The sequence below is a fragment of the Eptesicus fuscus genome, chromosome 25, assembly GCF_027574615.1.
Source record: "Eptesicus fuscus isolate TK198812 chromosome 25, DD_ASM_mEF_20220401, whole genome shotgun sequence".
Classification (NCBI taxonomy): Eukaryota; Metazoa; Chordata; class Mammalia; order Chiroptera; family Vespertilionidae; genus Eptesicus; species Eptesicus fuscus.
The window spans coordinates 11,165,991-11,185,699 of NC_072497.1; the positions used below are offsets into that span (position 1 = coordinate 11,165,991).

General features: G+C 54.5%; 1 protein-coding gene across 2 annotated transcripts; it reads left to right on the top strand.

Annotated features, from left to right (window-relative positions):
- The first annotated feature begins 8,686 nt into the window (after positions 1 to 8,686).
- On the top strand, positions 8,687 to 18,009 carry SNRPA1 (small nuclear ribonucleoprotein polypeptide A'). Of its 2 annotated transcripts, XM_054713253.1 has the most exons (10): positions 8,890 to 8,941; positions 10,340 to 10,512; positions 10,631 to 10,778; positions 11,448 to 11,526; positions 12,469 to 12,515; positions 13,088 to 13,190; positions 14,147 to 14,226; positions 14,628 to 14,703; positions 16,087 to 16,180; positions 17,637 to 18,009. In XM_054713253.1, exons 2-10 carry the CDS (start codon positions 10,374 to 10,376, stop codon positions 17,693 to 17,695), a joined length of 825 nt encoding a protein of 274 aa, XP_054569228.1. In that variant the 5' UTR covers positions 8,890 to 8,941; positions 10,340 to 10,373; the 3' UTR covers positions 17,696 to 18,009. The 2 variants fall into 2 exon arrangements, with proteins under 2 accessions (XP_054569229.1, XP_054569228.1); XM_054713254.1 differs by lacking the exon at positions 10,340 to 10,512 and having other exon boundaries at positions 8,687 to 8,941.
- The last annotated feature ends 1,700 nt before the right edge of the window (positions 18,010 to 19,709 follow it).

A 19,709-nucleotide genomic window follows, 5' to 3' on the forward strand; every position in this document is an offset into this window, starting at 1 on the left:
GGAGCTGGGGTGACCCCTCCGCAGGGGTAGATCAAACCCAGGACACCCTCAGAGCAAATGCGGTGTTAACCCTGAGTTAATGCGCTGTTAACCCTAAGTTAACAGAGTTAACAGCCCACAGCCAAGGAGTCTTTCTTCCCCAGCACAGCGATTACACGTGGTGTTAACACTGAGTTAATGCGCTGTTAACCCTAAGTTAACAGAGTTAACAGCCCACAAGTGGTTGAGCTTCGACCTATGAATCAGGAGGTCTCCGGTCTGATTCCTGGTTCGATGCCCGGGCTGGGGGCTCCATTCCCGGGGTGGAGGTGCAGGAGGCCGCCGATTCTCACCGTGGGTGTGTATCCCCCTCCCTGAAATCAATAAAAATGTGTTATCTTCTTTTAGAGAGAAAAAACAGTGGCGGCTGTGCCAGTTTGCAGGGCTGCGGGTGGGGCCTGCCTGTCAGGTGAGGGGCAGGGGCCGGAGGCCTGGGAGGTGCACTTCAGGAGGCAGAGGAACTAGGGTGTCGGGAGGACCCTGTCCCGGGGCCGCCTGACCGTGGCTGCCGGTTCTCAGGCTGAGGGCGAGGGTCCGAGTCCCTCCCGCAGGCCCCGGAGCCTCTGATTTTCAAGCAAACGTTCCTTTTGTCTCTGTTCTTTGGGGCTTTGGCTGCAGAGGAGACCATTAAAACCACCCACGCCCTCCGGCCGGTGTGGGTCAGTGGTCGAGCTTCGACCTAGGAACCGGGGGGTCGTGCGGTTCCATTCCCGGTCGCGGCACATGCCGGGTTGTGGGCTCCATGCCCAGAGTGGGGCGTGCAGGGGGCACCCGATGGACGTTTCTCTCATCATTGGTATTTCTCTCTCTTCCCCTCTGAGATCAATAACAGATTTAAACAAAAAAAAAAACACCCAAAAAACAAAATAAAAACACACAACCATTTTGAAAGCCCAGCAAGCGAAATGGCAAGTACTCATATGTTGACATATCTGCGATTTGATATGGATACTATTTTGTGGTATTGCCGACAAGCTCCAAAACTTCATGTCACATTTTCTGAAGGCGTTAACATTGTAGATATTTTTACGCCTAAAAATGTCGAGTTTAGTGCCCAAAAAAAGGGCACTTGCGGGAAGTTTGACTTCATTAATAGTAAGTCCATCAAGGGGGAAAAAATGGGTATTATTAACCACGATACCTGGTAAAAAACCAGTTTTGGGCGATTATGTCGCCGTCTTGTGGACACATATGGAATTGCATTGTCTTTTGAAACTTTTTTTTTTTTTAAGCCATCCCAAAGCAAAGCTACAGAAAAGCGACTGAGATCTCTATTCATGAGCAATCTGAAATCACCCGTGTGATACCCTGTGACGCCTGCAAATATTTTAAATGTTGTTCTCCCACATACTTCAGGGGCAATTTCCTATAAACCAGGGCGTCCTCCTGCACAACCGTCAGAATCGGGAAGTTCACGCTGATGCGTCTGTGCCGCCCAGTCCTCTGGCGGGATTCAAATGTCGCCCTTTGTCCCAGGAATGCCCTTCGCAGGTGGCCAGAGACCCCCCCCCACCGGCTTACACCCCCTTCCCGTGAGAGGCGCACTCTGCATTGGGTCTTCATCTCTCGCCAGTCCTCGTCCTCGAACCTTTTACAGACTCGAGTGCTTAACACTCTGCTGAACCAGCGGGTACAAATGTCCGCAATCAGGGACCCCCTAGGCTCCAGAGACGCCCCCCGGAAAGTAACCAGAACCGGGACTTAGCCAAGGCCCCCAGGACCTCCGAACCGCAAGTGTTCGGGAGCTGGGCTGACCCCTCCGCAGGGGTAGATCAAACCCAGGACACCCTCAGAGCAAATGCGGTGTTAACCCTGAGTTAATGCGCTGTTAACCCTAAGTTAACAGAGTTAACAGCCCACAGCCAAGGAGTCTTTCTTCCGGGCACAGCGATTACACGTGGTGTTAACACTGAGTTAATGCGCTGTTAACCCTAAGTTAACAGAGTTAACAGCCCACAAGTGGTTGAGCTTCGACCTATGAATCAGGAGGTCTCCGGTCTGATTCCTGGTTCGATGCCCGGGCTGGGGGCTCCATTCCCGGTGTGGAGGTGCAGGAGGCCGCCGATTCTCACCGTGGGTGTGTATCCCCCTCCCTGAAATCAATAAAAATGTGTTATCTTCTTTTAGAGAGAAAAAACAGTGGCGGCTGTGCCAGTTTGCAGGGCTGCGGGTGGGGCCTGCCTGTCAGGTGAGGGGCAGGGGCCGGAGGCCTGGGAGGTGCACTTAAGGAGGCAGAGGAACTAGGGTGTCGGGAGGACCCTGTCCCGGGGCCGCCTGACCGTGGCTGCCGGTTCGCAGGCTGAGGGCGAGGGTCCGAGTCCCTCCCGCAGGCCCCGGAGCCTCTGATTTTCAAGCAAACGTTCCTTTTGTCTCCGTTCTTTGGGCCTTTGGCTGCAGAGGAGACCATTAAAACCACCCACGCCCTCCGGCCGGTGTGGGTCAGTGGTCGAGCTTCGACCTAGGAACCGGGGGGTCGTGCGGTTCCATTCCCGGTCGCGGCACATGCCGGGTTGTGGGCTCCATGCCCAGAGTGGGGCGTGCAGGGGGCACCCGATGGACGTTTCTCTCATCATTGGTATTTCTCTCTCTTCCCCTCTGAGATCAATAACAGATTTAAACAAAAAAAAAAACACCCAAAAAACAAAATAAAAACACACAACCATTTTGAAAGCCCAGCATGCGAAATGGCAAGTACTCATATGTTGACATATCTGCGATTTGATATGGATACTATTTTGTTGTATTGCCGACAAGCTCCAAAACTTCATGTCACATTTTCTGAAGGCGTTAACATTGTAGATATTTTTACGCCTAAAAATGTCGAGTTTAGTGCCCAAAAAAAGGGCACTTGCGGGAAGTTTGACTTCATTAATAGTAAGTCCATCAAGGGGGAAAAAATGGGTATTATTAACCACGATACCTGGTAAAAAACCAGTTTTGAGCGATTATGTCGCCGTCTTGTGGACACATATGGAATTGCATTGTCTTTTGAAACTTTTTTTTTTTTAAGCCATCCCAAAGCAAAGCTCCAGAAAAGCGACTGAGATCTCTATTCATGAGCAATCTGAAATCACCCGTGTGATACCCTGTGACGCCTGCAAATATTTTAAATGTTGTTCTCCCACATACTTCAGGGGCAATTTCCTATAAACCAGGGCGTCCTCCTGCACAACCGTCAGAATCGGGAAGTTCACGCTGATGCTTCTGTGCCGCCCAGTCCTCTGGCGGGATTCAAATGTCGCCCTTTGTCCCAGGAATGCCCTTCGCAGGTGGCCAGAGACCCCCCCCCCTCACCGGCTTACACCCCCTTCCCGTGAGAGGCGCACTCTGCATTGGGTCTTCATCTCTCGCCAGTCCTCGTCCTCGAACCTTTTACAGACTCGAGTGCTTAACACTCTGCTGAACCAGCGGGTACAAATGTCCGCAATCAGGGACCCCCTAGGCTCCAGAGACGCCCCCCGGAAAGTAACCAGAACCGGGACTTAGCCAAGGCCCCCAGGACCTCCGAACCGCAAGTGTTCGGGAGCTGGGGTGACCCCTCCGCAGGGGTAGATCAAACCCAGGACACCCTCAGAGCAAATGCGGTGTTAACCCTGAGTTAATGAGCTGTTAACCCTAAGTTAACAGAGTTAACAGCCCACAGCCAAGGAGTCTTTCTTCCCTGCACAGCGATTACACGTGGTGTTAACACTGAGTTAATGCGCTGTTAACCCTAAGTTAACAGAGTTAACAGCCCACAAGTGGTTGAGCTTCGACCTATGAATCAGGAGGTCTCCGGTCTGATTCCAGGTTCGATGCCCGGGCTGGGGGCTCCATTCCCGGTGTGGAGGTGCAGGAGGCCGCCGATTCTCACCGTGGGTGTGTATCCCCCTCCCTGAAATCAATAAAAATGTGTTATCTTCTTTTAGAGAGAAAAAACAGTGGCGGCTGTGCCAGTTTGCAGGGCTGCGGGTGGGGCCTGCCTGTCAGGTGAGGGGCAGGGGCCGGAGGCCTGGGAGGTGCACTTGAGGAGGCAGAGGAACTAGGGTGTCGGGAGGACCCTGTCCCGGGGCCGCCTGACCGTGGCTGCTGGTTCGCAGGCTGATGGCGAGGGTCCGAGTCCCTCCCGCAGGCCCCGGAGCCTCTGATTTTCAAGCAAACGTTCCTTTTGTCTCCGTTCTTTGGGCCTTTGGCTGCAGAGGAGACCATTAAAACCACCCACGCCCTCCGGCCGGTGTGGGTCAGTGGTCGAGCTTCGACCTAGGAACCGGGGGGTCGTGCGGTTCCATTCCCGGTCGCGGCACATGCCGGGTTGTGGGCTCCATGCCCAGAGTGGGGCGTGCAGGGGGCACCCGATGGACGTTTCTCTCATCATTGGTATTTCTCTCTCTTCCCCTCTGAGATCAATAACAGATTTAAACAAAAAAAAAAAACCCAAAAAACAAAATAAAAACACACAACCATTTTGAAAGCCCAGCAAGCGAAATGGCAAGTACTCATATGTTGACATATCTGCGATTTGATATGGATACTATTTTGTTGTATTGCCGACAAGCTCCAAAACTTCATGTCACATTTTCTGAAGGCGTTAACATTGTAGATATTTTTACGCCTAAAAATGTCGATTTTAGTGCCCAAAAAAAGGGCACTTGCGGGAAGTTTGACTTCATTAATAGTAAGTCCATCAAGGGGGAAAAAATGGGTATTATTAACCAGGATACCTGGTAAAAAACCAGTTTTGAGCGATTATGTCGCCGTCTTGTGGACACATATGGAATTGCATTGTCTTTTTTTTTTTTTGCATTGTCTTTTGAATCTTTTTTTTTTAAGCCATCCCAAAGCAAAGCTACATAAAAGCGACTGAGATCTCTATTCATGAGCAATCTGAAATCACCCGTGTGATACCCTGTGACGCCTGCAAATATTTTAAATTTTGTTCTCCCACATACTTCAGGGGCAATTTCCTATAAACCAGGGCGTCCTCCTGCACAACCGTCAGAATCGGGAAGTTCACGCTGATGCTTCTGTGCCGCCCAGTCCTCTGGCGGGATTCAAATGTCGCCCTTTGTCCCAGGAATGCCCTTCGCAGGTGGCCAGAGACCCCCCCCCCTCACCGGCTTACACCCCCTTCCCGTGAGAGGCGAACTCTGCATTGGGTCTTCATCTCTCGCCAGTCCTCGTCCTCGAACCTTTTACAGACTCGAGTGCTTAACACTCTGCTGAACCAGCGGGTACAAATGTCCGCAATCAGGGACCCCCTAGGCTCCAGAGACGCCCCCCGGAAAGTAACCAGAACCGGGACGTAGCCAAGGCCCCCAGGACCTCCGAACCGCAAGTGTTCGGGAGCTGGGGTGACCCCTCCGCAGGGGTAGATCAAACCCAGGACACCCTCAGAGCAAATGCGGTGTTAACCCTGACTTAATGCGCTGTTAACCCTAAGTTAACAGAGTTAACAGCCCACAGCCAAGGAGTCTTTCTTCCCGGGCACAGCGATTACACGTGGTGTTAACACTGAGTTAATGCGCTGTTAACCCTAAGTTAACAGAGTTAACAGCCCACAAGTGGTTGAGCTTCGACCTATGAATCAGGAGGTCTCCGGTCTGATTCCTGGTTCGATGCCCGGGCTGGGGGCTCCATTCCCGGTGTGGAGGTGCAGGAGGCCGCCGATTCTCACCGTGGGTGTGTATCCCCCTCCCTGAAATCAATAAAAATGTGTTATCTTCTTTTAGAGAGAAAAAACAGTGGCGGCTGTGCCAGTTTGCAGGGCTGCGGGTGGGGCCTGCCTGTCAGGTGAGGGGCAGGGGCCGGAGGCCTGGGAGGTTCACTTGAGGAGGCAGAGGAACTAGGGTGTCGGGAGGACCCTGTCCCGGGGCCGCCTGACCGTGGCTGCCGGTTCGCAGGCTGAGGGCGAGGGTCCGAGTCCCTCCCGCAGGCCCCGGAGCCTCTGATTTTCAAGCAAACGTTCCTTTTGTCTCCGTTCTTTGGGCCTTTGGCTGCAGAGGAGACCATTAAAACCACCCACGCCCTCCGGCCGGTGTGGGTCAGTGGTCGAGCTTCGACCTAGGAACCGGGGGGTCGTGCGGTTCCATTCCCGGTCGCGGCACATGCCGGGTTGTGGGCTCCATGCCCAGAGTGGGGCGTGCAGGGGGCACCCGATGGACGTTTCTCTCATCATTGGTATTTCTCTCTCTTCCCCTCTGAGATCAATAACAGATTTAAACAAAAAAAAAAACCCAAAAAACAAAATAAAAACACACAACCATTTTGAAAGCCCAGCATGCGAAATGGCAAGTACTCATATGTTGACATATCTGCTATTTGATATGGATACTATTTTGTTGTATTGCCGACAAGCTCCAAAACTTCATGTCACATTTTCTGAAGGCGTTAACATTGTAGATATTTTTACGCCTAAAAATGTCGAGTTTAGTGCCCAAAAAAAGGGCACTTGCGGGAAGTTTGACTTCATTAATAGTAAGTCCATCAAGGGGGAAAAAATGGGTATTATTAACCTCGATACCTGGTAAAAAACCAGTTTTGGGCGATTATGTCGCCGTCTTGTGGACACATATGGAATTGCATTGTCTTTTGAAACTTTTTTTTTTTAAGCCATCCCAAAGCAAAGCTCCAGAAAAGCGACGAGTATAGCACAGAGATCGCTATTCATGGGCAATCTGAAATCACCCGTGTGATACCCTGTGACGCCTGCAAATATTTTAAATGTTGTTCTCCCACATACTTCAGGGGCAATTTCCTATAAACCAGGGCGTCCTCCTGCACAACCGTCAGAATCGGGAAGTTCACGCTGATGCGTCTGTGCCGCCCAGTCCTCTGGCGGGATTCAAATGTCGCCCTTTGTCCCAGGAATGCCCTTCGCAGGTGGCCAGAGACCCCCCCCCCCTCACCGGCTTACACCCCCTTCCCGTGAGAGGCGCACTCTGCATTGGGTCTTCATCTCTCGCCAGTCCTCGTCCTCGAACCTTGTACAGACTCGAGTGCTTAACACTCTGCTGAACCAGCGGGTACAAATGTCCGCAATCAGCGACCCCCTAGGCTCCAGAGACGCCCCCCGGAAAGTAACCAGAACCGGGACGTAGCCAAGGCCCCCAGGACCTCCGAACCGCAAGTGTTCGGGAGCTCGGGTGACCCCTCAGCAGGGGTGGATCAAACCCAGGACACCCTCAGAGCAAATGCGGTGTTAACCCTGAGTTAATGCGCTGTGAACCCTAAGTTAACAGAGTTAACAGCCCACAGCCAAGGAGTCTTTCTTCCCCGGGCGCAGCGATTACACGTGGGTGCGCCAGGCCAGTGAGGCCCAGTGGTTGAGCTTTGACCTATGAATCAGGAGGTCTCCGGTCTGATTCCTGGTTCGATGCCCGGGCTGGGGGCTCCATTCCCGGTGTGGAGGTGCAGGAGGCAGCCGATTCTCACCGTGGGTGTGTATCCACCTCCCTGAAATCAATAAAAATGTGTTATCTTCTTTTAGAGAGAAAAAACAGTGGCGGCTGTGCCAGTTTGCAGGGCTGCGGGTGGGGCCGGCCTGTCAGGTGAGGGGCAGGGGCCGGAGGCCTGGGAGGTGCACTTCAGGAGGCAGAGGAACTAGGGTGTCGGGAGGACCCTGTCCCGGGGCCGCCTGACCGTGGCTGCCGGTTCACAGGCTGAGGGCGAGGGTCCGAGTCCCTCCCGCAGGCCCCGGAGCCTCTGATTTTCAAGCAAACGTTCCTTTTGTCTCTGTCCTTTGGGGCTTTGGCTGCAGAGGAGACCATTATAACCACCCACGCCCTCCGGCCGGTGTGGGTCAGTGGTCGAGCTTCGACCTAGGAACCGGGGGGTCGTGCGGTTCCATTCCCGGTCGCGGCACATGCCGGGTTGTGGGCTCCATGCCCAGAGTGGGGCGTGCAGGGGACAGCCGATTGATCTTTCTCTCATCATTGGTATTTCTCTCTCTTCCCCTCTCCCTTCCCCTCTGAGAACAATAACAGATTTTTTAAATTTTTTTTTATTATTTTTAAAAAAATATATATATTTTATTGATTTTTTACAGAGAGGAAGGGAGAGGGATAGAGAATCAGAAACATCGATGAGAGAGAAACATCAATCAGCGGCCTCCTGCACCCCCCCCACCGGGGATGTGCCCGCAACCAAGGTACATGCCCCCGACCGGAATCGAACCCGGGACACTTGAGTCTGCAGGCCAACGCTGTATCCACTGAGCCAAACCAGTTTTGGCAGATTTAAAAAAAAAAAAGACAAAAACAAAAAACCTGTTTGAAAGCCCAGCAAGCGACATGGCGAGCACTCATATGTTGTCATACATGCGATTTGATATGTATGGCTTTTCATTGTTTTGTCCTGATGCCGATCAGCGTGCGCATACATCCGCCAGCTCAATTTATGGTGCCAGTGGGCGGGCGCTTTGCTCTCAGGAACGTGTACCTGGGATGAGCGCAGTGCAAGCTGGGAAGCACGCGTAGCCGACGCCGCCACGCATTCCCGGAAGTGCGTCCGCGCTAGCGTGTCGCTTGGGGGAGGTGTGTTGGGCCCTGGGCTTGCTGGGAGGCACGTCTTGCGTCAGTCGCTTTGCATGCTGGGAAGTGCGTCTTCCTTCAGTTGTCAAGCTCGCTGGGAAGTGTGTCAGCCGAGGCCCAGGGCTTACCTTTAGAGGCGTCTGGAGTTGAGCGCCGGGCTTGTCGGGAAGTGTGGCAGAAGCGGGTTCCAAAGGCCGTAAAGGTTTTCGTTTGCCGGCGCGGGGTCCGCCGGGAAGTGTGTCTGAGATCCGCCGCGCGGTCCTTCAGGCGGGAGGCTCAGCGTTTCGCGGGCCGGGAGAAGGGAGGCGGCACGATGGTGAAGCTGACGGCGGAGCTGATCGAGCAGGCGGCGCAGTACACCAACGCCGTGCGGGACCGCGAGCTGGACCTGCGGGGTGAGTGCGGGGAGGGCGGTGAGTGCGTGGAGGGCGGCCCGCCCCGGGGGCCCCGCAGTGGGCGGGCTGCGCCAGGCCGTCTCGGCCCGAGTGTGGCCGGCTCGGGGACGGGACTGGGACCGCTTCCCGCCCCGGACCCGTGGGCCCGTGTTCGGTTCGGCCTCGCGGGACCGTTTCTCGGTCCGATCCGCTCGAGCGCCGAGCCTGGACTCGGGGGCGGTCACCCCAGCGCCGAGCGAGCGGCTGGTTCTCAGGAAACGCGTTCAGGTGACGGCGTCAGAGTGTGGACGGGGCGCGCGCCGGACCTTCTCTTCTCTTTAGAGAGAGGGAGGGAGGGAGGGAGGGAGGAAAGAGGGGGGCGGAGAGAAATATCAATGAGAGAGAGACATCCGTTAGTTGTCACCACAGCACAGGATCGAACCCCTGACACTTCTTTGCGTGGGTGGGTCCTCTAACCACTGAGCACACTAGCCAAGGCCCTAGTACTTTTATTTTTATAAAATCAAGTTGTTTTTCCCCCTTTTTTTTCTTTGGTTAATCCTCACCCGAGGATATTTTCCCATTGTTTCTCAGGGAGAGTGGGAGAGAGAGGGAGAGACAGACGGAGAGAAACCTGGACGTGCCTGAGAGACACGTGGACTGGTTGCCTCCCACAGGGGGACTGAGCCTGCACCTGAGGTCCGTGCCTTTGACCGGAATCGAACCCAGAACCATCCAGTCTGCAGGCCGAGGCTCTAGCCGCTGAGCCAAAGCGGCTGGGCCTGAATTTAAGAATCTTAGAGAAAGATTCCGTTCAAGGCTAAGGTCCATTCTCCCCGTCCCGGCCCAGGGCGATCGCCGCCGTCTCTGAGTCTGTAGCGTGGACTTGGGCTGCACTTGAACCTTGGCTGGGCTCCCCTCTTACCTCCCAGCGTCCACGCCATCACCGCCCCCGAGTTAGTCAGGGAGAACCTGGAGGAATTGTTCGCGGAGAGACTCACCATTGTGGGTTAACCTTTGGCCTCCTGTGTACCCAGTGACCTTGTGTCTGAACCCTTGACCTTCACTTCTGTATCGCAGCCGGGGAAGTGGGCCCAGGGGAGACCCAGGACATTATGGTCGCGTCCTGACGAGTCCCAGGAAGGCAAAGGGAGCTCCTGTTCCGGCCCCACAGGCTGGGAACAAATCCCCCTGTAGGTTCCCGTCCTGCCGCATCTCTAGCTCAGGGCCCTGCTGAGAGCGGTCGGGGCACCTTGCAAACAGCCTGACAAATGCCCTCGTCCCCATGGCCCTGGCCTTGTCGCTGTCACCATGTTCATCACCGTGTTCATGGCCACTGCTGACCCATAGCGTCATGGCAGCATGGCAGTGTTTGGCTTGGGTGCTGGGTAAACACTTTTTTCTTTAATTGATTTTTAGAGAGAGAGAGAGAAATCAACGATGAGAGAGAATCATGGATCAGCTGCCTCCTGTCCGCCCCACACTGTGGATGGAGCCCACAACCCGGGCATGTGCTATGACCGGGAATCGAGCCGTGACCTCCTGGTTGACAGGTCGATGCTCAACCACTGAGCCGCACCGGCCGGGTCTAGGTAAACACTTTGTGAGTGATTGCCAGCCTGGAATCAAATGATGGGGAAGTTCTGCTGATGGGCCTCAGTGCCTTTCAGTCCTGTCAGTTCTCCTGTGGGCTTTTCCTCTATGTCACAGGATATAAAATCCCTGTCATCGAGAATCTGGGTGCGACCTTAGACCAGTTCGATGCGATTGATTTTTCTGACAATGAAATCCGGAAACTGGACGGCTTCCCTCTGCTGAGGAGACTGAAGACCCTCCTCGTGAACAACAACCGGATATGGTGAGTGTCTGCCGGGCAGCGATCCGTTTCCCGGTGTAAACGCTGTGCCCGCTGCCGGTTCCACCTGCACGTCTCCTCTCAGGATGAGAAATGAGGGAACTTCTCACGCAGGTGAGAGCTGAGCTTGGCACTGGGCGGCCCAGCGGTTTCCACCCTTTTTCCTCTCATCTCATGGCGCACACCGCCTCGCTCAAGTTCTGCAGCACACAGAATCTGACCCCAAAATAGACTCTTATTGACTTCAGGGAGGAGGGAGAGAGAGAGAAACATCAATGATGAGAGAGAATCACCGATTGGCTGCCTCCTGCCCGCCCCACACTGGGAGCCCTGACCGGGAATGGAACCATGAGCTCCTGGTTCCTAGGTCGATGCTCAACCACTGAGCCGCACTGGCCGGGCTGGGGTTCCTCTGTTTCTTCGTGTCCTTAGACAGCGTGGGAGCAGGAAGAGCCCCTGACAGCCGTCGGGAAGCGTGGGTCCCAGCACCTTGCGTTCTCTCTCGCCCCGGTGCCACGGACCAGGGTCTGTCTTTGTGCCTCTGCCGCTCGGGTTTCCGGACAGCAACCTCCCAGGTTCTGGGCACTTGGAGTCTGAACTCCTCCGAGCAGGACGGGGTCACATTGTCCGCGGCTTCCCTGTCGCTGACTCCGGGTGTCTGTTGTGTTGCAGCCGCATCGGTGAGGCGCTGGACCAGGCCCTGCCCTGCCTCACGGAGCTCGTCCTCACCAACAACAGCCTCGTGGAGCTGGTGAGTCCCCGGGGCGGGTGCCCAGGAGGCGGGAGGCTCCACCCTCCTGCAGAGGCTGGGGAGGTCCGGGCAGTGCCTCCGCCTTCCTATCCTCCCCCTCCCTCTTCCCCCCTCCCTATCCTCCCCCTCCCTCTTCCCCCCTCCTTCTCCTCTCCCTTCCTCTTCCTCCATCCCGCTCCTTTCCTTCCCTCTCCTCCCCCTCCCACCCCTTGGTCTCCGGCTCCTCAGCCTTTGTCTGACTCTGGGAAGCAGCCCGTGATGGGTCCCATCCGCCTGGCATCTGTCTCCAAGGAGATGGATGGCCCGTCTCTCCGTTTGGTGTGGTTCCCGGTGGATCTGAGTTTGTCTCATTTTCCCTGGAACTGACGTGTCTCCTCGCCTGTGTGTTTTCCCTCCTCACTGCTCCCTCTCACTCCTGTGCGCTCCGGCTCCCTTTTTGTTCATCGTTTTCCTGGAACAGCTTCGAAGTTCATGGTTAAGCAGGTGGGCTCTGTCCTTAGCGTTCTAGGCAGGGATTCACAGGCATTGTCCACGTTGTCACTGCTGCTGTTGGCACTGGTACAGACGCCCCAGCTCCCGCCTCTCCCACCTGCACCGGCCGCCCCTCCCTCTGGCCGCCACCACAGCGGTCTGTCCACATTTGTCCATGTTTAAAGGTGACCAGTGTCCCCTCTGCCCGCCTAGACACTACAGGCCTGAGCCATTGCAGCCCCACACACCAGCTCGCTGTGTGTTTACTGCGCTTTTTAAAGGCAGCGCCACTGGGGGTAGAGAAGCTGTGATGGCCAAGGTGGGAAGGTGCAGAAGCTCAAGGGCATTCGTCCGCTTGTTCGCTAGAAGCCGATCAGGTGCCGGAGCGGGGAGGACAGGACCAGGGGGTCCTCGCTCCGAGGCAGCCGGGGTGCGAAGCGTCTCAGCGGGGGGTCTGCTCTCCTCTCACAGGGTGACCTGGACCCGCTGGCGTCGCTCAAGTCGCTGACCTACCTGAGGTAGGAGGAGATGACCCGGTGACAGTGAGTCCCTTACAACAACTCCCTGCCCGGCCTCGACCTTACCAGCCAGTGAGGACAAAGGAATGCTGAATGCAAACTGGAATTGAAAATAGTTTAAAGTTTTAAAAATATTTATATTGAGTTTAAAACTCATAAATCTTCTAATTTTGTTTTAACCTCTATAAAAAGGGAAGAAAAGAGCACCCTTTAAAAACAACATGCAGCCCTGGCTGGTGTCGGGCAGTGGTTAGCACCAAAAGGCCATGATTCGATATCTGGTCAGGGCACAGGCCCGAGTTGCAGGGTTGATCCCTAGTGTGGGCTTGCAGGAGGCAGCCGATAGATGTTTCAAAATCAACAAAAACCCCACAAACAAAATATTGCAAATATCCCCTTCGGGCCCAGTGCCCTGTTCTCCTTTCCCTGATGCCCCCTGAGTTGCTGTGACCTTGCATGTGAAGCGCAGTGGCCTGTCCCCTGATCTGTGCACTCGGGGGCAGGGGGAATTGTGGGAACGCCCTGGAAGGCCCCGCGTGGACGGGCCTGCGTGACGCCGCCCCTCCTTGCAGTATTCTCAGGAACCCCGTGACCAACAAGAAGCACTACCGCCTGTACGTCATTTACAAGGTCCCCCAAGTGCGTGTGCTGGACTTCCAGAAGGTGAAGCTCAAAGTAAGTGTGACTGTGATGGGGGGTCAGCATCCCCTTGTGGGTTTCATATTTGACATTGTTACCGGGTTTTTTAAGTGTCTAATGGGTTTTGCTGTTGGTTTGTAATGCTAACGTGGGAAAGAAATCGTTAAATCGGATTTTTCCCGCGGCCCGGTCCTGGCGGGCCTTTGGTGAAGCGGGTCGCACGGCCCCAGGAGACGGCCCTCCGCGGGGGGGCTGGCCGTGTCCAGTGCGGCAGCCTTGTCACGGGGGTGGGCTCCCTTTACCGGGGAGGTTTGGTTCTTGCCTTAAACCAGGGCTGGGAACCTTTCTCTGCCAAGGGCCCTCTGGATATTGACGTCATTCACGGGCCATGCAAAGTACGGACTTGAACATCAGCCCCTCTGTGTGGCCCAACATGTAGTCACTCCCCCAATGCCTCGGCAGGGCCAGGCCAAAGGATTTCTTGGGCCGGATGTTCCCACCCCTGTTTTAAACCTTAGTTGTTTTTATGGTGTGTCTTTTAATATGTTTCTATTGATTTCAGAGAAGAAGGGGGGGGCGGGGAGAGAGAGAGAGAGAGAGAGAGAGAAACATCCATGAGGGAGACCCATCAATCGGCTGCCTCCTGCACGCCCTCTACTGGGGATGGAGCCCACAACCTGGGCATGTGCCCTGACCAGGCATCGAGCCGTGACCTGGTTCCTAGGTCGATGCTCAACCACTGAGCCACACGGGTCAGGCTGAGCCTTAGTTCGCTGGGAGCCCCGCCTCGAGACGAGGAGAGGGCTCTTTCTTCAGAAGCTTCACCCGAGAAGGCAGGAGCCCAGTGTCTCCTTTGAACTTGACCTTGGCTCTTTGCTCTGTTTACCAGCCCAGTCTATGTCAGAAGTGTTTTCTCCCGTGTGTTCTGAGGAATGCATGTACACGCGTGTGCTCTTCCGTTTCCATTAACTCTGTGTGTGGTGTCGCTGTAGGAGCGTCAGGAAGCAGAGAAAATGTTCAAGGGCAAGCGGGGTGCGCAGCTTGCAAAGGACATTGCCAGGAGAAGCAAAACGTAAGCTGCGGACGGCCGCCTTCTCTCCACTTCCCCTTCAGAAACACTCGGCCGCCACGTGGCCTCCTGCAAACGCAAACCAAACGCCTGGGCCTGGCCCAGCGCTGAATTGGCGCCACGCGAGCCCGGGACCATCAGCGGTCCGGGCGTCACTTGACCTTCCTGCCCCGTCGGTGGGCAGAGCCAACATTTCAAATCGGGTCTCGCTGTCAGATGTCACGTGTCCCGCACTCTGCGCTCTCTGCCATGATCCGAGTGGTGTTTCTGAAGGAGACAGTTCCTCGTATCAGTTTGTTAACAAAGATAAGATACTACACTGGTCGCGTTACTTTCAAAGGCTTTGAAAGTAAGAGAAGCAGTTCCCACTGGGCTGCCCTTGACCGTTGTGTTCTTCCTCCCAGGTTCAACCCAGGTGCGGGTTTGCCCACTGACAAGAAGAAGGGCGGGCCACTGCCCGGGGACGTGGAGGCCATCAAGGTGATGCTGGGCCTCAGGCTGCGGGGCTGGCGGGCTGCGGGTCTCACAGAGTCAGGGATGGATCCGGTTTTGAGCACTGCAGATCCCCCACAGTTGTTCGGACCCGGCTAGATTTTTGTCGTTTTTTTGGTTCTTTTTTAAAATATGTTTTCAGCTGAAACCGGTTTGGCTCAGTGGATAGAGCTCGGCCTGCGGACTGAAGGGTCCCAGGTTCGATTCCGGTCAAGGGCATGTACCTTGGTTGTGGGCACATCCCCAGTGGGGGGTGTGCAGGAGGCAGCTGATCGATGTTTCTAACTCTCTATCCCTCTCCCTTCCTCTCTGTAAAAAGTCAATAAAATATATATTTTTAAAAAAATAAAATATGTTTTCATTGATTTCAGAGAGAGGAAGGGAGAGGGAGAGAGAAACATCAATGAGGGGAGAAGATCATGGATTGGCTGCTTCCTGCACACACCACACTGGGGATGGAGCCTGCAACCCAGGCATGTACCCTGACCTGGAATCGAACCCTGACCTCCCTGGTCGATGCTCAACTACTGAGCCACACCAGCCGGGCACAGCTATATGTTTATTAACGGAGAAACTAGCTTGGAGTTATTATTTGAGCAGACTTGGGCTTGAATTAAGTGCAGGAGCCAGTTGAAGTGGGGGCAGCTCTGGCCTTTTATATTTTCCCAGGATGTGTGAGTTTCAACAGCTGGTACCTTTTTTTCTTTTTCTTTTTTAATATGTTTTATTGATTTTTTACAGAGGAACGAGAGGGATAGAGAGCTAGAAACATCGATGTGAGAGAAACATCGATCAGCTGCATCTTGCACACCCCTACTGGGGATGTGCCCGCAACCAAGGTACATGCCCTTGACCGGAATCGAACCTGGGACCCTTCAGTCCACAGGCCGATGCTCTATCCACTGAGCCAAACCGATCAGGGCAACAGCTGGTACCTTTGCATACGGAGTCAGTGTCTGCCTTACATTTTATTTTTTCTTCTTTTTTTTCTTTCTCCCTTAGTTTTTACTATCAAATATTTACTCTGAAACATCCTGCTTGCATCAGTGAGAAATGCTGACTTTATAATATTGCCTCCTTTATAACATTATCCAGTACCATGATGCCAATCGGAATTCCGTTTGTAATATTTCAGGGCATGCCATGATTATTTTCCCTCCAGTAGGCGGGTCTGCGTTTCTTTACCAGTTTTGGAAATTCATGGTTTGGATTTGGGGCCGATTTCTGTGTGCCGATAAAACCCTTTCCCCGGCGTTGTTTGCATTGGAACCGCTTACTGTTGCCATTCAGAAAGGTTGCGGGGAATTGTGTGGGTGTTGTCTGGGTGATAGGTGGGCTGGTGACATTAACAGTCCGTCCCTGTGTCCCCAGAACGCCATAGCGAACGCGTCGACGCTGGCGGAGGTGGAGCGGCTGAAGGGCCTGCTGCAGTCGGGCCAGATCCCCGGCAGGGAGCGCCGAGCAGGTCAGAACGCACGTCTGTCTGTCCACGTCCTAGGCCACGTCACCCACAGTGACCCCACGCAGCTCAGTGCCGAGACCCCAGAGCAGTGCCTGTGGCCGCCTGGCCTGACCTTCACGATCCCTTTAGATTGTCTTGGAGGAGAAGGGACCTGATGTAGAATGTTGTGTCCCAGGGCCCTGGGGTTTTTCTCTCTGTGTGTTTTTTTAATACATATGTTTATTGATTTCAGAGAGGAAGGGAGAGGGAGAGAGAAACATTCATGATGAGAGAGAATCATAGATTGGCTGCCTCCTGCACATCCCACACTGGAGATCAAGCCCGCAACCCGGGCATGTGTCCTGCTCGGGAATCCACCCCTGACCTCCTGGTTCCTAGGTTGATGCTCAACCACTGAGCCCCGCTGGCCAGGCCCCTGGGAATTTTCTATGGAAACATTGATACAAACAGTATTTATAGCCATGGATTGAAACCGAACACGAGAGGACACGGTGGACTTGACCGCTGTGTGTACAGGATGGCTTAGTAGTTGGAACACGGGTGCGAGGCCCAGGTCTTAGTCTCCCAGCTCTGCCCTCAGTGAATTTCTGAGTTCCCACTTACCCTTGAATCCTTCTCCTCCTCAAACCTGAGGTGGTAACGGTGCCAACCTCAAAGGGTGTTGGTGTGGTTTTGTTTTGTTGTTAATCTCACCCGAGGATGTTTTTTCATTGATTTTTAGGGGGAGTGGAAGGGGGAAGAGAGAGAGAGAAACATTGATGTGAAAGAGACCCGTCAGTTGGTTGCCTTCCACAGGAGCCCTGAGCAGGGCCCGGGCTGGGGATGGAGCCTGCAACTAAGGTCATGCCCTTGACCGGAATTGAACCCAGGAGCCTCCACTCCGCAGGCCGATGCTCTAGCCACTGAGCCACTGAGCCTGTGGGAGGACTGAGCAAGGTGCTTATAGGCAGCGCTGGGCTCCGGGTCTCTGTCAGCGAGTTCAGGGTAAGCACCGGGTCCTCTGGTGCCTGAGTGCCAGCCTGTGGGGCGGGTTGGGCTCAGGGTGCCAAGTGGAAACTCACAGGGTGCGCGCTGCCAGGTTGGCTAGACTGTGACCAGGCCCCTCGCTAGGCCGGCAGCTGGAAGGGCTGTTGGAGCTGGAGCTGAAGGCGAGTGAGCCGTTCAGACGGTGGTTCTCACGGGGTGTCCTGGGCCCTGGGGGTTGGAGGTCTGAACCCTGGCGTTATCTGCTCACGTCTCGCTTCAGGGTGTCCGTCGTGAAACACGCCTTTGCCATCTTCTTCTTTGATCGTCCCTTTCAGTCCCTGCCAGTGACAGCTGGTCTCTGACCGGAAGCTCCTCAGAGGGGCTGCTGGGCGGGGTGCCCTGTCCTGGGCCGGCACGCCGGGCCCCAGCCGGGCGCTCATCCCGAGCAGCTCCGTCCCTGAAACCCTGTGGCCCTGGCTTTGTGTCTCCTCAGGCCCCAGCAACGACGGGGAGGAGGAGATGGAGGAAGACACCATCGCCAACGGCTCCTGAGTGTCCGCGGGGCCGGTGTCCTCGGGGCGTGGGGCCCAGCCGCCGGAGACATGGTCCTGCCTTGAACGTGGAATGATAGCGTGAAGCTTCGCTGGGGGGCTCCGACGGCTGCAGTGGTTTCTCATTCACATTCTGAGATCTCACCGCCTGATTCGCACAGAGTGGAATAGACACCCACTGCCTGCTGCTGGGCTGTGCGCGCAGTGGGTGTGTACGCCTTTAAGCGGGACCCGCAGGAGGCCTTGTTTCTGACCAGGCCTCCGTCTGTAAAACGTTTGGATGTTTAAATGTTAATAAAACTGCTGTTCACGGCAGCCGCTGTTTGCTCTCAGCTCTTCCTTTCTCCTGCACAAGCTGGTTGACAAGGCACAGAGGGAATGACTCGGGTCTCGGGTCTGTGCGCACCGTTGACACAATGCCTCTTGCCATTGACCAGAGCAAGCCACCAGGGCCGCCCCAGATCAGAGGCTGGGAGATGCACTCGCCCCACCTTGAGGCCACAGCGAGGGTAGGGCCGTAAAGAAGGACAAACTGGGGCCCTGGCTGGTGTTGCTCAGTGGGTAGAGCGTCAGCCCTTGGACTGAAGGGGCCCGGGTTCGATTCTGGTCAAGGGCACATACCTCAGTTGTAGACTCAATCCCCAGCCCTGGATTGGGGGAGTGCAGGAGGCAACCAATCGATGTTTTTCTATGTTTTTCCCCCTCCCTGCCTCTTTAAAAATCAATAGATCCCTAGCCAGTTTGGCTCAGTGGATAGAGGGTTGACCTGCGGACTAAAGGGTCCCAGGTTAGATTCCAGCCAAGGGCACATGCCCAGGTTTCGGGCTCAACTCCCAGTAGGGGGCGTGCAGGAGGCAGCCGATCAATGATTCTCATTGATGTTTCTGTTTGTCTCCCTCTCTTCCTCTCTGAAATCAAAAAATTAAGAATAAATAAAAACCAATGGAAAAATGTCCTCGGGTGAGGATTAAACAAAAAGAGAGGGTCGAACCTGGGCCAATCAGTCTCCCATGGGCAGTGACAGAGTTCTGGATGCTACCTTTGTTTTTGCAAACAGCTCCGGAGCAGCGGTATTGAGCAGTTGTCTGAAATAACTAAGGTTCTAGGTGAGCGAGGTGACGTGGCACGCTGGTTAAAGGGACCAGCCAGGCTCGAAAGGGAACCACAGAACGGCAACATGCTGGGAACTGAAAGGAGAGCCCACCACCCATACACGCTGGTAACGTGGACTCTACTGAGGAGCAGTTAAGCCATCTGTCCCACTGCACAGACACATACAGGCACTGTAGCTCACAACATAGCATTTCAAGGCACTTCGTTCTTGCATGCGTTTAAAATGCGTTTATTTTTTAAAACATATCCTTGCATTGATTTCAGAGAGGTAGGAAGAGAAACATCAGTGATGAGAATCATGGGTCAGCTGCCTCCTGCAGGCCCACTATTGGGGATGGAGCCGGCAACCCGGGCATGTGCCCTGAGGGGTTACAGGACCGTCAACAAGCGAATTTACCTTGGACCCAGCCACCCCAATTCTGGAAATTTCCCTCTAAGTCTTCCCAGCACAAAATGACACGTGGACAAGGTTACTTATCCTTTGCTACGTTGTTTGTGACAGTAAAAGGTTAGGTCCACGTGTCCGTTTATAGAGGAAGAGAGAAAACTGAGGGAGCATCCTTCAAAGAATGAAACCCTGCAGGCATAGACCAGTGAGCAAGAAGCGCGCCCTCTGGTGGGAGGGAGAGGGTACCGCATGGTGCGGAACAGGAAGCAGAGATGTTTGCTGGTGTTTTTATAGCCAAACACGACAGGGATGCACAGGAAATAAAAGGGAAACCCTTAGCGGGTTATTTGGAAAAGACGTTAGCGAGGTTTCCCAACGGATGAGTTAAACTTTCCATCTGATTTTTTTTCATTTTGTGAACATATTATCTATCTGACCCTCCTCCATAAGCACCAATTTCCCCCAAGTTGAAGCCCTAAAATGATGAGCAGAATATTGATTGGTCCCCGAGACC

Coding starts and splice junctions, on each gene's coding strand:
- SNRPA1 (XM_054713253.1), top strand. CDS start 10,374: ATGGATCAGCTGCCTCCTGTCCGCCCCACACTGTGGATGGAGCCCACA. Junction 10,513..10,630: donor GCCGCACCGGCCGGGTCTAG/GTAAACACTTTG, acceptor TCTATGTCACAG/GATATAAAATCCCTGTCATC. Junction 14,704..16,086: donor GGGACGTGGAGGCCATCAAG/GTGATGCTGGGC, acceptor CTGTGTCCCCAG/AACGCCATAGCGAACGCGTC.